Source organism: Oncorhynchus gorbuscha, linkage group LG11 (genome assembly GCF_021184085.1).
Source record: "Oncorhynchus gorbuscha isolate QuinsamMale2020 ecotype Even-year linkage group LG11, OgorEven_v1.0, whole genome shotgun sequence".
Taxonomy (NCBI): Eukaryota; Metazoa; Chordata; class Actinopteri; order Salmoniformes; family Salmonidae; genus Oncorhynchus; species Oncorhynchus gorbuscha.
This window is the reverse complement of record NC_060183.1, coordinates 22057263-22074055: the sequence shown is the minus strand read 5'-3', so window position 1 is coordinate 22074055 and position 16793 is coordinate 22057263. Positions and strand designations below refer to the sequence as shown.

Below are 16793 nucleotides of genomic sequence, written 5' to 3'. Positions count from 1 at the left end.
TTCAAATAGTTTAGGACTGGAGGTAGCCTTTAACAGAGACAAAGAATATTCCTTGTGTAAATAGCAACACCACCATCTTTGCCATTCCTATCAGCCCTGAATACATTGTAACCATCCATAGAAATGTCAGAGTCCAGGGTTTCATCAGTTAACCAGGTCTCAGATACAATAAAAATATCAGGATCTGCCTGAGAGACCCACATCTTGACATGATCTATTTCAGGTAATAAACTATGAATATTAAGATGTAAAAATGTCAAACCTTTTCTGTATTTAAAATCATACGGAGTTTCAATACAAGCCAGATTACTTTGAGATTTCAGGAGACTCAAAGATTGTTTCATTTTCCTAATAGGCATAATCCAATGTAGGAATAGCAATGACATTTCTCCGGTGAGCACCATTTGGCATGTTACCACTTTCAGATACAACATGTGGAACTCTCATAGAGACCAAAGAGGGGATGGTAAAAACGGACTTGCATGTAATGCTAATATTGCCCTTGCATCAATTTAGTTGACCAAGAACCATCCCAATGTTTGACAACATCCAGGAGCCATTTCCACCCAGGTTAATTCTGTCTTCCACAAAGTAGTCAGGCCAATTCCAGAAGGAGTCAAAATTGTCGACGAAGGACATGCCCGGGTGTTTGGTCAGACGCATTGACCACTGTTGATGAGACCGGCTATGTATTAAGGCGGCTAGGTATTAAGGCGGCTAGGTATTAAGGCGGCTAGGTATTAAGGCGGCTAGGTATTAAGGCGGCTAGGTATTAAGGCGGCTAGGTATTAAGAAAATAAAGTATTCAGACCCCTTTTACTTTCCCCACATTTTGTTACATTACAACCTTGTTCTAAAATTGATTAAATACACATTTTTCCTCATCAATCTACACACAACATCCCATAATGACAAAGCGAAAACAGAAATACATTATTTACTAAAATATTCAGACCCTTTTGCAATGAGACTACAGTATACTGCATACTTTACTGTATGTAGTATTTCTGTTTGACATACAACTGCCCTAACTCTCAGTTATGATCGGATCAATTAAATAGGGATCACTTATTACCCCTCCACTCTGTGCTAATTAGAATGTCATAATCACAGATAAACCTTAGTGGTAGGCTGTTTGTCTTGGCAAGGTAGCATCGCCAGCAGTGCCCATCTGGTGCCAAGCTGGCTGGCTGGCTGTAATTAATGAGGAGCTGGCTAGTTGATAGACACGCCACAGTCCCATTTAATCACTGTCCTGGTCTTAACACACGTGTGTGTGTGTGTGTGTGTGTGTGGGGAAAATGACTTGACATAGTTTAGGGCTAGTGCAGTATCTGGATTTAGATACCGACTTCACAGCGCTCTGACACTGAACTGTCTCCAACAGGACACATCTGTCCCTGGGACCTCGTTATGCTTTGGATGACTCCTACAGCAGTGATGATTTATTTAAAATGCACACCAGATTTTCTGTTTTTAACAAGGTGGGGCCATTTCCTGCAATCTAGAGCCTTAAATGATTGAAAAGCGGCGCAGCCAGTCCACAAGGTGGCGCAGCGCCTGTCTTACGTTCTTTGGGGAGAACCCTGACACAGCTGGGTGGCCTGCAAAACACGAAGCGTGACCTCGCCATCATGCGCCATTTCCTGTGTACCATTGTTCTCCCCTCACCACCTTGAGACTGATGTCACGGTCGATCTGTGTAGTGTTGCTGTTTTGGATGAGATCACCGTTTGGGAGGAGATGGTTGCCATGGTGTGCGCGTACGTGTATGTACGATGTCATTACCAATTGAATACCCTAGGATTTTGTCATTCACTCCCCCTAACATTGTTTTGAAAGGAGGTTGAAGGGATGTAGGGAGACAGACAGTCGCCTCGCTTCACATCACGAGTACCATGTCAGGGGCTATTTGCCATGAGATGAGACTGTTCCTTTGCTGTCTCAGGCATCGAAAGCCATAGGCCTGAAGCCCATGTTTGTGCTGATTGAAAGGGCTATGTAAATGAGTTGGCTCTGTCTGTGTGGCTACTGGATGTTTAACTGTAGGAGGAGAACATATTTTGTTTGTAGTTGTGCAGTCTTTATGGTTTTACCAGGGTCACAGAAAGGTCAGACACGCTTTCTCTGTAATGTAGAATATGTTACATGACCTAGAAGCATGTCTGTGAACATTCTTCAGGTCATCTCGAAGACATTTCTATCTGCAACGTTCAGAACTCTGAGCCCTCCTGAACACGACCCTGGATGGTTCCATAGTCCAGACAAGCTGTACATTCCTAATATTTCTACTGTATCACTTTGTTTTTGTTTTGCTACATTGATAGTTCCCATTCATCTGACTGACTATGTCCCTCTGTTTCTACCTCTGTCCCCCCAGATTGTGTGGCTGTCCCACTGAGCAGCAGCCACCATGGCCCTGATTCAGGCTCCACCCATGCTGGCTGAGCGTCACCACACCCCCGGCCTCAACGGATCCCCCCGCCGCCACCCCTCTGCCTCCCACACGCCCACTAACCGCCCCTCCACCTCACCCGCCTCCAACTCCCAGGAGGCCATGGGCTCCGTCAGCAGTCTCATCGCCCACCGCCCCGGCCCGGCCTACCTGGAGTGTCAATACCGGCCCGTTGATATTGGTCCCGAGCCGGGAACTTCCAGGCTCCACAGAACCACATTGGGGGCCACTTCTTGCCTGGGCTCCTCTGACACATCCCAGGATCCACCGCTCAGTAGCCTCACTCCGCCTGGCAACAGAAAGCCCTTGATGGTGATTGGCTCCAGTAAAGACAGTGGGACCAATGGGAATTACTCGTATCTGAACCAGCACTATGTGGGGGACTGGAATGACAACCATGTGGCTAACGGAAGCCCAAGGACCGGGATTGACACTGAGGAGGGGCAGCTGGGGAGCCTCAATGGGAATGTAGGAGGAGCCCCGCCCAAACTGGTCCTCGTATCGGGGAAGCTGGAGAAGGTGAGTGACCCTGTCCAGGCTATTTGGTACAGTCATTCAGTTTCCTCTATATTTACAGTAGATCAATCTACTCTCACAGTAACACAATTAGAAAAAATAAATGAAACATTCACTGAATATACATTATTTACAACCTCTTACCCAACAATTGTCTCACCTCTCAGAACATGGAGAAAACAGTAATCCGGCCCACCGCCTTCAAACCAGTCGTCCCCAAGAGCCGCAACTCCATGCAGTACCTCTCCCCTCGCCACGACCGGGCCAGCCTATCAGACAGCCAGAACAATCTCAACCTGTTGTCACCTGGTAGCCAGACGGACATTCTGTCGCCCTGCTCGGAGAAACGCACCTCCCACAGCGGTGGGCGCCATGTGGGCGGGGGCAGTCAGACCTGCTCCATGTCTGACTCGGGCCGGAACTCCCTGTCGAGCCTGCCACCCTATGGCAGCATCCCCTACAATCTGCCGCCCGCAGACACCCCGCTTGGCAGTGGCCACCTAGAGCCCATGAAGACGGTGCCCGGCAATGTGCACGGGCACTCCAACTCGGATAGCGGGCGCTCCTCGTCCAGTAAGAGCTCGGGGTCGCTGAGCGGGCGCGTCCAGCCTCTGTCAGACAGTGGGTCGAGCGGGCGGTCGCCAGCCCCTGTGGAGGGGGGGTACGAGGGGGTGGTGAGGGACCTGGAGGATAAGCTGAGGGAGAGAGACGTGGAGCTGCAGCAGCTCCGAGACAACCTGGACGAGAACGAGATGGCCATTTGTCAGGTACATGGCGGCGTAAATGGACCAGAGAGCATTAGACACAATCCTCTTCCTTCACATATTCTAAAACGCATGAAGGCATGCAAGCGCACGTACACATGCACGCACCTGGCACACAGACCATGAACCATCACACTCAAAATGACAAATGTCATGACATACTGGGACACTCAAACCATTACAATCACTATGCAGGCAGGCAGGCAGGCAGCAACCCTCACACAATGCCACCCTGACCTACCCACCCCTTCTACCCGGTCCCCCCTCTCCCCTGTCCCCCCCCCCCCCCCCCAGGTGTATGAGGAGAAGCAGAAGCGCTGTGAGCTGGAGCTGGAGGAGCTGCGTCAGACCTGCGCCACACGGATGCAGACACACTCCCAGAAGGCCCAGCGTGCCCAGCAGGTTCTCCAGCTGCAGGTCTTCCAGTTGCAGCAGGAGAAGAAGAAACTCCAGGAGGACTTCAGCCAGCTGCTGCAGGAGAGGGAGCAGCTGGAGGAGCGCTGCACCTCTTACGAGCATGAGAAGATCGACCTAGGGCCCCGGCTGGAGGAGACCAAGTGGGAGGTGAGGTGGGCCTTTAATACTGTCTGTGGCGGCCCCATTCCAAATTCACTCCTAGTCCCTACCTCCTGGGCCTTGGCACTTTAGTATATCTTGTAGACAAAGCGGATGCGGTAGAGACAGTGGATTTTACACAATCCATAAATACCACTGTAACCCCTTTTTGAGTAATTGTTGTAGTCTAGTACAAACAGTCTGCTCTGTAAGATGCTGGCGGGCAAGAGTCTAGCTCGGTGTCGCATCGTCATCAATCACATAACAAAGACTCTCTCTCTCTCCTTTATATATACACTACCGTTCAAAAGTTTGGGGTCACTTAGAAATGTCCTTGTTTCTGAAAGAGAACCACGTTTTTTGTCCATTTGAAATAACATCAAATTGATCAGAAAAACAGTGTCGTTATTGTTGTAAATGACTATTGTAGCTGGGAATAAATAAAACAATGATTATCTACATAGGCATACATTATCAGTGCAAACTGTCTCTAACCAGAATGGAAAGAGTGGGATGCCCCGGTGCGCAACTGAGCAAGAAGACAAGTACATTAGTGTCTAGTTTGAGAAACAGACGCTTAACAAGTCCTCAGGTTCATTAAATAGTACCAGCAAAACACCAGTCTCAACGTCAACAATGAAGAGGCAAGACACCGGAATGCTGAGTTCCTCTGTCCAGTGTCTGTTCTTTTGACCCCTTAATCTTTTCTTCTTATTGGCCAGTCTGAGAGATGGCTTTTTCTTTACAACTCTGCCTAGAAGGTCAGCATCCTGGTGACGCCTCTTCACTGTTGTTGTCGAGACTGGTGTTTTGCTGGTACTATTTAATGAAGCTGAAGTTGAGGAGTCTGTTTCTCAAACTAGACACTAATGTACTTGTCCTCTTGTTCAGTTGTGCATCGGGACCTCCCACTCCTCTTTATATTCTGGTTAGAGTTAGTTTACACTGTCCTGTGAAGGGACAGCGTTGTACGAGATCTTCAGTTTCTTGGCAACTTCTCACATGGAATAGCCTTAATTTCTCAGAACAAGAATACACTGACGAGTTTCATAAGATAGGTATTTGTTTCTGGCCATTTTGGGCCTGTAATTGAACCCACAAAGGATGATGCTCCAGATACTCAACTAGTCTGAAGAAGGCCCGTTTTATTGCTTCTTTAATCAGCACCACAGTTTTCAGCTGTTCTAACATAATTTCAATGACCAATTAGCTAATCCAAGTGGATCATTTTAAAAAGCTAACACAACGTGCCATTGGAACACAGGAGTGATGGTTGCTGGTAATGGGCCTCTGTACACCTATGTAGATATTCCATTAAAATCAGCCGTTTCCAGCTACAACAGTCATTTACAATATTAACAATGTCTACACTGTATTTCTGATCAATTTGATAACAGGGCCATTTGTAAGTGACCCTAAACTTTTGAACGGTAGTGTGTATATATACACAGTGCATTTGGAAAGTATTCCGACCCCTTCCTTTTTGTTACATTATAGCCTTACTCTAAAATGGAATCAATATTTTAATTTCCTCATCAATCTACACACTATACCCCATAATGACAAAGTGAAAACAGGTTATTTTAAAAAGTATTCAGACCCTTTTGCTAGGAGACTCGAAATTGAGCTCAGGTGCATCCTGTTTTCATTGATCATCCTTGATGATTCTACAACTTGGAGTCCACCTGAGGTAAATTCAATTGATTGGACATGATTTGGAAAGGCAGACCTGTGTGCTCCGAGACAGGACTGTATCGAGGCACAAATCTGGGGAAGGGTACCCAAACATTTCTGCAGCATTGAAGGTCCCCTGGGGTGACAGGGTAGCCTAGTGGTTAGAGCGTTGGACTAGTAACCGGAAGGTTGCAAGTTTAAACCCCCGAGCTTACAAGGTACAAATCTGTCGTTCTACCCCTGAACAGGCAGTTAACCCACTGTTCCTAGGCCATCATTGAAAATAAGAATTTGTTCTTAACAGACTTACCTAGTTAAATAAAGGTAACATAAAAAAACACAGTGGCCTCATCATTCTTAAATGGAAGACTTTTGGAACCACCAAGACTTCCTAGAGCTGGCTGCCTGCCAACCTGAGCAATCAGGGGAGAACAGAGATCCTTGATGCTCAGGACCTCTGACTTGGGTGAAGTTTCATCTTCCAACAGGACAACAACCCTAAGCACATAGCCGAGACAACGCAGGAGTGGCTTTGGGACAAGTCTCTGAATGTCCTTGAGTGGCCCAGCCAGATTCCGGACTTGAACCCGATCGAACATCTCTGGAGAGACCTGAAAATAGCTGTGCAGCGACGCTCCCCATCCAACCTGACCGAGCGATCTGCAGAGAAGAATGGGAGAAACTCCCCAAATACAGGTGTGCCAAGCTTGTAGCGTCATACCCAAGAAGACTAATATTAAAGACATATGAAATAACATCTATGGAATCATTTAGTAACCAAAAAAGTGTTAAACAAATGAAAATATATATTTTTCAGATTCCTTGCCTTGATGACAGCTTTGCACACTTTTGGCATTCTCTCAACCAGCTTCATGAGGTAGCCACCTGGAATGCATTTGAATTAACAGGTGTGATTTCTTTTCAAAGTGAATTTGTGGAATTTCTTTCATCAATGTGTTTGAGACAATCAGTTGTGTTGTGACAAGGTAGGAGTGATATAAAGAAGATAGCCCTATTTGGTCAATAAGCAAAGAGAAATGACAGTCCATTACTTTAATACATGAAGGTTAGTCAATACGCAACATTTCAAGTTTCTTCAAGTTCATTTGCAAAAACCATCAAGCGCTACGATGAAACTGTCTCTCAGGAGGACCACCACAGGAATGGAAGACCCAGAGTTACCTCTGCTGCAGAGGATAAGTTCATTAGAGTTATACCAGCCTCAGAAATTGCAGCCCAAATAAATGCTTCGGAATTCAAGTAATGATCTCTGCATGTGTGGTTCCCACTGTGAGGCATGGAGGAGGTGTGATGGTGTGGGGGTGCTTTGCTGGTGACACTGTCAGTGATTTATTTAGGTTAAGGCCCACTTATCCAGCATGGCTACCACCGCATTCTACCGTGATACGCCATCCCATCTGGTTTGCACGACATTCATTTGTATTTCAGCAGGACGTTGACCCAACACACCTCCAGGCTTGTAAGGGCTAGATGACCAAAAAGGAGAGTGATTGAGTGCTGCATCAGATGACCTGGGCTCCACAATCACCCGACTTCAACCCAATTGAGATCGTTTGGGATTAGTTGGACCGCAGAGTGAAGGAAAAGCAACCAACAAGTGCTCAGCGAATGTGGTTTTCCTTCAAGACTGTTGGAAAAGCATTCCAGATGAAGGTGGTTGAGAGAATGCCAAGAGGGTGCAAAGCTGTCATCAAGGCAAAGGGTGGCTACTTTGAAGAATCTCAAATATATGATCTATTTTGACTTGTTTAGCAATTTTTTGGGGTTACTACATGATTCCATATGTTATTTCATAGTTTTAATGTCTTCACTATTATTCTACAATGTAGAAATGGATAGGTGTCCAAACTTTTGACTGGTACTGTATGTAAACGTGATATTTTAGTAAATTTGCAAAAATGTCTAAACATGTTTTTTGCTTTGTCGTTATGGGGTATTGTATGAGGGAGGGCAATTTTAATCCATTTTAAAATAAGACTGTAATGTAACAAAATGTGGAAAAAGTCAAGGGGTCTGAATACTTTCCGAATGCACTATATATTGTCATATATCTTAATATATTCATAGGACTTGGTTTGTGGTGTGATTCCTTTATATATTAATGATGGGTCGTTCACGAACGAACGTCTCTTTTTGAACAGATCTTTTTGGTGAATGTCGGGAACCGAATTGCATTTGTGGAAGAGCCATTCATTTCCCTCCCTGAATAGAATACTGCTTTTTAAGCTCACGATTTATCTGCAGATAAGTTATAAAAATATTCTGTAATTCCTCACTTGCAGGAACAATCGAAAGTGACGAGAGAGACTCTTCTGGTCCACATGCATTTTTTTTCAGTGTATTCAAATTTCTTCATATTTTGCGTGGCCGTCTAATAATTTGGTCAGGTAAAAATGTATTTGAACTCTGATGTCACTATCTGACATGGCAGTCAACTTTATAGGTTTAACAGAAGATATTTGCTATTTTTGTCATGGTTTTGTCATGGCATGGTACATTGCTAAGCACTAATGAGCGAAGAGACGTTTGTGAGACAAATGGACAGGTCTTTTAGCTGAACGGAGCCAAATGATCCGGCTCACCAAAAAGACTCGGAATGCCCATCACTACTATACACTGAGTGTAGAAAACGTTAGGAACACCTGCTCTTTCCATGACACAGACCAGGGATGGGCAACTCCAGTCCTCGGGAGGCCGGGGTGGTGTCACACTTTTCTCCATCCCTAGCAAACACTGCTGATTTAAAGTAATTGCATTCTAAACTGAAGATCGTGATTAGTTGATAATTGAAGTCAGGTGTGTTAGCTGGGGGAAAAGCGTGACACCAATCAGGCCCTCGAGGATTGGAGTGCCCACCCCTGACAAACTAACCAGGTGAAAGCTATGAGCCCTTATTGATCCACTTCAAACAGTGTAGATGAAGGGGAGGAGATCGGTGAAGGAAAGGATTTTTAAGCCTCGACATGGATTGTGTATGTGTGCCATTCAGAGGGTGAATGGGGGGGGAAAAAAATCAAGATTTAAGTGCCTTTGAACGGGGTACGGTAGTAGGTGCCAGGCGCACAGGTTTGAGTGTGTCAAGAACTGCAACGCTGCTGTTTTTTAACGCTGCGTATCAAGAATGGTCCATCACCCAAAGGACATCGAGCCTACTTGACACCAGCATTGGAGTCAGCATGGGCCAGCATATCCCTGTGGAACGCTTTCGACACCTTGTTGTCTATTATGCCCTGACAGACATCTGTATGCCCATCGCAAGACCCACTGGTTGATGCTTATTTATAAAACCCTCTTAGGCCTCACTCCCCCCTATCTGAGATATCTACTGCAGTTCTCATCCTCCACATACAACACCCGTTCTGCCAGTCACATTATGTTAAAGGTCCCCAAAGCGCACATATCCCTGGGTCGCTCCTCTTTTCAGTTCGCTGCAGCTAGCGGCTGGAACGAGCTGCAACAAACACTCAAACTGGACAATTTTATCTCAAGCTCTTCATTCAAAGACTCAATCATGGACACTTACTGACAGTTGTGACTGCTTTGCGTGATGTATTGTTGTCTCTACCTCCTTGCCCATTGTGCTGTTGTCTGTGCCCAATAATGTTTACCATGTTTTGTGTTGCTACCATGTTGTGTTGCTACCATGCTGTTTTGTCATGTGTTTCTGCCTTGCTATGTTGTCTTATGTCTCTCTTTATGTAGTGTGGTCTCTCTTATTGTGATGTGTTTTGTCCTATATTTATTGTGTGTGTGTAATATATTTTAATCCCAGGCCCCCGTCCCCGCAAGAGGCCTTTTGCCTTTTGGTAGGCCGTTATTGTAAATAAGAATGAGTTCTTAACCGATTTGCCTAGTTAAATAAAGGGTAGATAAAATAAAAAAAATGTAGGCTGTTCTGAGGGCAAAAGGGGGTGCAACTCAATATTAGGAAGGTGTTCCTAATGTTGTGTACACTGTATATGACACTAGTTGTGTTTCCTACAGGTGTGTCAGAAGTCTGGGGAGATCTCCTTGCTGAAGCAGCAGCTGAAGGATGTCCAGGGGGAGCTGGCTCAGCGCGTGGGGGAGATTGTCTCTCTGCGTGGCCAGCTTCGGGACTCCCGTGGCGAGCTCGCCACAAGCCAGGCCCTGCTACAAGAGGCCATCTCTGCCGGCCGCCTGCGTACCCTGGAGCTGGAGGTGTGCCAGAACGAGCTGCAGCGCCGCAAGAGTGAGGCCCAGCTCCTCCGCCAGAAGGTGGGACGCCTGGAGGAGGAGACTGCCCGCCTCCGCCCTGACGCCGCGGCCAATCAGACAAGCCCCCAGGCCCCCGCCCACAATGGTAGTGGAGGCAGGCAGTGCCAGGCCTTCCCTGAGGGGGAGGAGCCACATTTGTTGACCTATGAGAGCGATGAGGCCAAGGCCAAGCGGGCCTATGAGAGCGAGGCCCTCCAAAGCCTCCAGGTGCAGATGGAGAGTCTGAGGGTGGAGTTAGCCACAGAACGCCAGCGGGGGGAGGAGCAGGCGTGCAGCTTTGAGGAGGAGCACAGGGTCTGGCAGGAGGAAAAGGACAAGGTGATCCAGTACCAGAAACAGCTGCAGCAGAACTACGTGGGGATGTACCGGAAGAACCGGGAGCTGGAGGGAATGCTGCGGGAGCTCAGTCTAGAACTGGAGACCCGAGACGAGCTGGAGGAGCAGGACGAAGGCAGCGGCAATGAGATCAACTTTGACGAGATCACCGCTACTGAGATCTGACACCACCACCTTCTCTCTCGGTGTGTCTCCCTCTCTCTATCCGCCACATGCATGTGATCCACTAGGAGCATCTACAGGAAGCCAAGAGAGCCTCTATAATTGCTTAGTAGGTCACTTCAGAATCCTTCAGTAGGTCTCCATCAGGGTCAGTATGGTATGTAGCAGTCTTTTTATAGTTGGTCTACTCTGCCTATGTTCCTGCGCTTCCACTTCGTCTCACAAATGTCTTATTATGGTTGAGTCCCTCTGGCTAATGTCGATGCACGCGCACACACACTTCCACAGAAGAATGCGCACACACACACAGCGGCTGTTTCTAGTCTATATTTCAAAATGCAGTTGGAGCATGGACATTCTAAGCAGATATGACTCATTTGGTTTGTTTCCTTACCTTTTTAAGATTAAGCTGGGCTTATTGTGTTAAATCTAATAGAAGACTACCAACATCTCTAAGACATTAAGCACACGAACGTACCACTGCGACAAGCAGCTTTGGAGGGTTGAATTTATTGGGCCTTTCTGGAACTGGAGCAACCCCATTTCAGCCCTTTATTGGCTTTAAATCGTACAAACGCAGCGTGATCTGATGTGACAGTGGGAGAGTACGCTGACCGGGAGAGTGATGGTGGAGTCAGATGAGTCTCGTACAGCGTGGAGGAGATAAATCCTGTCTTTCTGTGGTATTCACTGAACATCATGTAACTCCTCCTATTCCCTAGAAATGTGTACTTCCTCCTTATTCACTGTGTGTGTAGAGCCTGATAACACTTGTTTTCTTCGGAGTGTTCTCAAATACAACAGGTTCATTGGCAAAATAAAAGAAGGGAAGCGCTTCAATGTTACGATTACCAAAGGTCTCATTCCATGACATATTTGAGCATCTAAATATGGACATTAGTGATCTCGAATTTCCCTATTACACACACACACACACACACACACACACACACACACACACACACACACACACACACACACACAGGATGTAATTTCATTCGGAATCTGCACAGTATCTTCAGCGAGCAAAACGGACAGCGTTGAAATTCAAAAGGAAACATGTCATTAAAGCACACTCCGATATGCTTTCTATTGTTGTGAAGATAATCTGCTTTCCCTTTTTGTGATCTGTCTCTCGCAGAAGTACAATAGCATGGATGGATTCATCTCTGTGGATCGTTGTTTCTCTGAAAATAGTTGTATGCAGCTCTTTGTACAGCTTTTTGTACAGGTGAGAGGAGCTTGGTCTTTTATAAAGTAAAATTAGACTGGCCAAACTATGACTGTTATCTTTTCAAAATCTGTATAAAGAGGTACACCCATTCACAAAAGAAAGACACTTACTGTAAATGTCCCCCATATCGCTGTTAACCCTTCATTGTAGATATCCCCAGTACTGACAAATCACATATGGGGAAATATAGATATGATCTATTTCAAAATAAACATAGCCACTGTGAATAGACCAAAGCAATGTCCCATGTCCTGTTGGGTCCTTACATTACCATGTCTGCATATTGACGTTTGAGTGAATCCCCTTCCATGGTTCAATATTCCATTTTTTTTAATCCTCAGTATTTGTATGAAGACATTAAATGTATATTTTCATGCTGTAAATTTATTGTACCAACTGACTGTTTTTAATAAAACCATTGATGAAAAACGCATAGCTGCTTTTAAATGGCTTACTGATTTGACATCTGTTAGATGCTCTTTATTTTATGTTAAGTCCTGTTTATACAGTGTGCTAACATGTCACTCCAAGAATTGGAGAAACTCCGGTCATGTATACACCTGATATCAACATGTGACTTTCCAATCAAGAGGAACACTCAGTTTATGGCTCGGTGTGTCTATACATGGTAATAACATTACCATCAACTGACAGGTACATCCAAGCCTGTCATCTTCTGGTCACAAGCAGGTGTGCTAGCCACTGCTCCACACTGGCTCAGACCATAGCCAATGATCGAGGCCTCTAGTGGCCAAAAGGCTGTAATTAGCATGAGCTGATCCCTCCTGATGAGATTGGAGTCATGTTCAACTGAGTCATCAGGAGGGATCTGCCAATCTTGAAGAAGAAAATTGACTACTTCAAAATGGAGATTGCCTCAATGGCGCTGCCCATGCTGTCACAGGTGCTATAATGGCAACCGGTTCCGGTTGGAGCGAGTGGTCGCATCTGCACGTCGCTCCAACGGGTAGTATAACTTTTTAACTTTTTCATTATATCTCGGTTTGATTTGTCTTATCTTAGCAATTTCTTCTCAGCTAGCTACATAGCCGTCTTTGTATCAAAGATAATTGCGTAATTATCGTATTTCGCCGTCCTAACGTAGTCTTCACTAGCCAGCTAGCTAACGTCCACTGATTAGCTGCACTGAGAAACTTTTACACTCAACTGAACGACTTGATTAGTTTAGTGTTAGCTACCTACATAGCTGTCTTTGCTGTCTTCGTATCATCGTATCATCGTATCCAAGATAATTGTGTTGTTTAGGTTTAGAGTGTGTAGTCTTAGAGTGATTATCTTAATTTACCGAGGTTAGCTAGCCAGCTATTTGTCGTCCTTAACGTAGGTGACTCTGCTAGCTAGCCAACAGCTAGCCAACGCTAGCCAACAGCTAACCAACGCTAGCCAACGTCTTCTGTATAGAACTCAACTACCCGGTCGCATTCACAGGTTGTATCACATTTTCACTTCATTTCATTACAGTACAACGGTTTGATTTGTTTGATCGTAGCTAGCTACTTAGCTAGCTACATAGCCGTCTTTGTATCAAAGATAATTGTGTAGTCTAGAGCGATTTTCTAGGTTCGCTAGCCATCTATTGTCGTTCTTTTAACGCAACGTAACGTAAACAACACTGCTAGCTAGCCTGCTAGCCCCCGAATAGCAACACTGCAGAAACTATTACACTCAACGGAATGACTTGATTAGTGTAGTGTCAACAACGCACCCACTGCCAGCTGGCCTACTTCAGCAGTACTGTATCATTTTAATCATTTTAGTCAATAAGATTCTTGCTACGTAGCTTAACTTTCTGAACATTCGAGACGTGTAGTCCACTTGTCATTCCAATCTCCTTTGCATTAGCGTAGCCTCTTCTGTAGCCTGTCAACTATGTGTCTGTTTATCCCTGTTCTCTCCTCTCTGCACAGACCATACAAACGCTCCTCACCGCGTGGCCGCGGCCACCCTACTCTGGTGGACCCAGCGCGCACGACCCACGTGGAGTTCCAGGTCTCCGGTAGCCTCTGGAACTGCCAATCTGCGGTCAACAAGGCAGAGTTCATCTCAGCCTATGCCTCCCTCCAGTCCCTCGACTTCTTGGCACTGACGGAAACATGGATCACCACAGACAACACTGCTACTCCTACTGCTCTCTCTTCGTCCGCCCACGTGTTCTCGCACACCCCGAGAGCGTCTGGTCAGCGGGGTGGTGGCACCGGGATCCTCATCTCTCCCAAGTGGTCATTCTCTCTTTCTCCCCTTACCCATCTGTCTATCGCCTCCTTTGAATTCCATGCTGTCACAGTTACTAGCCCTTTCAAGCTTAACATCCTTATCATTTATCGCCCTCCAGGTTCCCTCGGAGAGTTCATCAATGAGCTTGATGCCTTGATAAGCTCCTTTCCTGAGGACGGCTCACCTCTCACAGTTCTGGGCGACTTTAACCTCCCCACGTCTACCTTTGACTCTTTCCTCTCTGCCTCCTTCTTTCCACTCCTCTCCTCTTTTGACCTCACCCTCTCACCTTCCCCCCTACTCACAAGGCAGGCAATACGCTCGACCTCATCTTTACTAGATGCTGTTCTTCCACTAACCTCACTGCAACTCCCCTCCAAGTCTCCGACCACTGCCTTGTATCCTTTTCCCTCTCGCTCTCATCCAACACCTCCCACACTGCCCCTACTCGGATGGTATCGCGCCGTCCCAACCTTCGCTCTCTCTCCCCCGCTACTCTCTCCTCTTCCATCCTATCATCTCTTCCCTCCGCTCAAACCTTCTCCCACCTATCTCCTGATTCTGCCTCCTCAACCCTCCTCTCCTCCCTCTCTGCATCCCTTGACTCTCTATGTCCCCTATCCTCCAGGCCGGCTCGGTCCTCCCCTCCCGCTCCGTGGCTCGATGACTCATTGCGAGCTCACAGAACAGGGCTCCGGGCAGCCGAGCGGAAATGGAGGAAAACTCGCCTCCCTGCGGACCTGGCATCCTTTCACTCCCTCCTCTCTACATTTTCCTCCTCTGTCTCTGCTGCTAAAGCCACTTTCTACCACGCTAAATTCCAAGCATCTGCCTCTAACCCTAGGAAGCTCTTTGCCACCTTCTCCTCCCTCCTGAATCCTCCGCCCCCCCCCCCCCTCCTCCCTCTCTGCAGATGACTTCGTCAACCATTTTGAAAAGAAGGTCGACGACATCCGATCCTCGTTTGCTAAGTCAAACGACACCGCTGGTTCTGCTCACACTGCCCTACCCTGTGCTCTGACCTCTTTCTCCCCTCTCTCTCCAGATGAAATCTCGCGTCTTGTGACGGCCGGCCGCCCAACAACCTGCCCGCTTGACCCTATCCCCTCCTCTCTTCTCCAGACCATTTCCGGAGACCTTCTCCCTTACCTCACCTCGCTCATCAACTCATCCCTGACCGTTGGCTACGTCCCTTCCGTCTTCAAGAGAGCGAGAGTTGCACCCCTTCTGAAAAAACCTACACTCGATCCCTCCGATGTCAACAATTACAGACCAGTATCCCTTCTTTCTTTTCTCTCCAAAACTCTTGAACGTGCCGTCCTTGGCCAGCTCTCCCGCTATCTCTCTCTGAATGACCTTCTTGATCCAAATCAGTCAGGTTTCAAGACTAGTCATTCAACTGAGACTGCTCTCCTCTGTATCACGGAGGCGCTCCGCACTGCTAAAGCTAACTCTCTCTCCTCTGCTCTCATCCTTCTAGATCTATCGGCTGCCTTCGATACTGTGAACCATCAGATCCTCCTCTCCACCCTCTCCGAGTTGGGCATCTCCGGCGCGGCCCACGCTTGGATTGCGTCCTACCTGACAGGTCGCTCCTACCAGGTGGCGTGGCGAGAATCTGTCTCCTCACCACGCGCTCTCACCACTGGTGTCCCCCAGGGCTCTGTTCTTGGCCCTCTCCTATTCTCGCTATACACCAAGTCACTTGGCTCTGTCATAACCTCACATGGTCTCTCTTATCATTGCTATGCAGACGACACACAATTAATCTTCTCCTTTCCCCCTTCTGATGACCAGGTGGCGAATCGCATCTCTGCATGTCTGGTAGACATATCAGTGTGGATGACGGATCACCACCTCAAGCTGAACCTCGGCAAGACGGAGCTGCTCTTCCTCCCGGGGAAGGACTGCCCGTTCCATGATCTCGCCATCACGGTCGACAACTCCATTGTGTCCTCCTCCCAGAGCGCCAAGAACCTTGGCGTGATCCTGGACAACACCCTGTCGTTCTCAACTAACATCAAGGCGGTGGCCCGTTCCTGTAGGTTCATGCTCTACAACATCCGCAGAGTACGACCCTGCCTCACACAGGAAGCGGCGCAGGTCCTAATCCAGGCACTTGTCATCTCCCGTCTGGATTACTGCAACTCGCTGTTGGCTGGGCTCCCTGCCTGTGCCATTAAACCCCTTCAACTCATCCAGAACGCCGCAGCCCGTCTGGTGTTCAACCTTCCCAAGTTCTCTCACGTCACCCCGCTCCTCCGTTCTCTCCACTGGCTTCCAGTTGAAGCTCGCATCCGCTACAAGACCATGGTGCTTGCCTACGGAGCTGTGAGGGGAACGGCACCTCAGTACCTCCAGGCTCTGATCAGGCCCTACACCCAAACAAGGGCACTGCGTTCATCCACCTCTGGCCTGCTCGCCTCCCTACCACTGAGGAAGTACAGCTCCCGCTCAGCCCAGTCAAAACTGTTCGCTGCCCTGGCCCCCCAATGGTGGAACAAACTCCCTCACGACGCCAGGACAGCGGAGTCAATCACCACCTTCCGGAGACACCTGAAACCCCACCTCTTTAAGGAATACCTAGGATAGGTTAAGTAATCCC

General features: G+C 47.4%; 1 protein-coding gene across 3 annotated transcripts in view; it reads left to right on the top strand.

The window, feature by feature from the left end:
• LOC124048300 (leucine zipper putative tumor suppressor 2 homolog) overlaps positions 1–12386 on the top strand; it is a 50181-nt gene extending 37795 nt beyond the window's left edge. For all 3 annotated transcript variants that reach the window (XM_046368942.1, XM_046368939.1, XM_046368941.1), the window contains 4 exons: positions 2381–2974; positions 3139–3738; positions 4030–4299; positions 9970–12386. In XM_046368942.1, coding sequence (XP_046224898.1) covers positions 2414–2974; positions 3139–3738; positions 4030–4299; positions 9970–10722 — 2184 coding nt within the window. In that variant the 5' untranslated portion in view covers positions 2381–2413 and the 3' untranslated portion in view covers positions 10723–12386. The remainder of the gene's footprint in view (positions 1–2380; positions 2975–3138; positions 3739–4029; positions 4300–9969) is intronic.
• The last annotated feature ends 4407 nt before the right edge of the window (positions 12387–16793 follow it).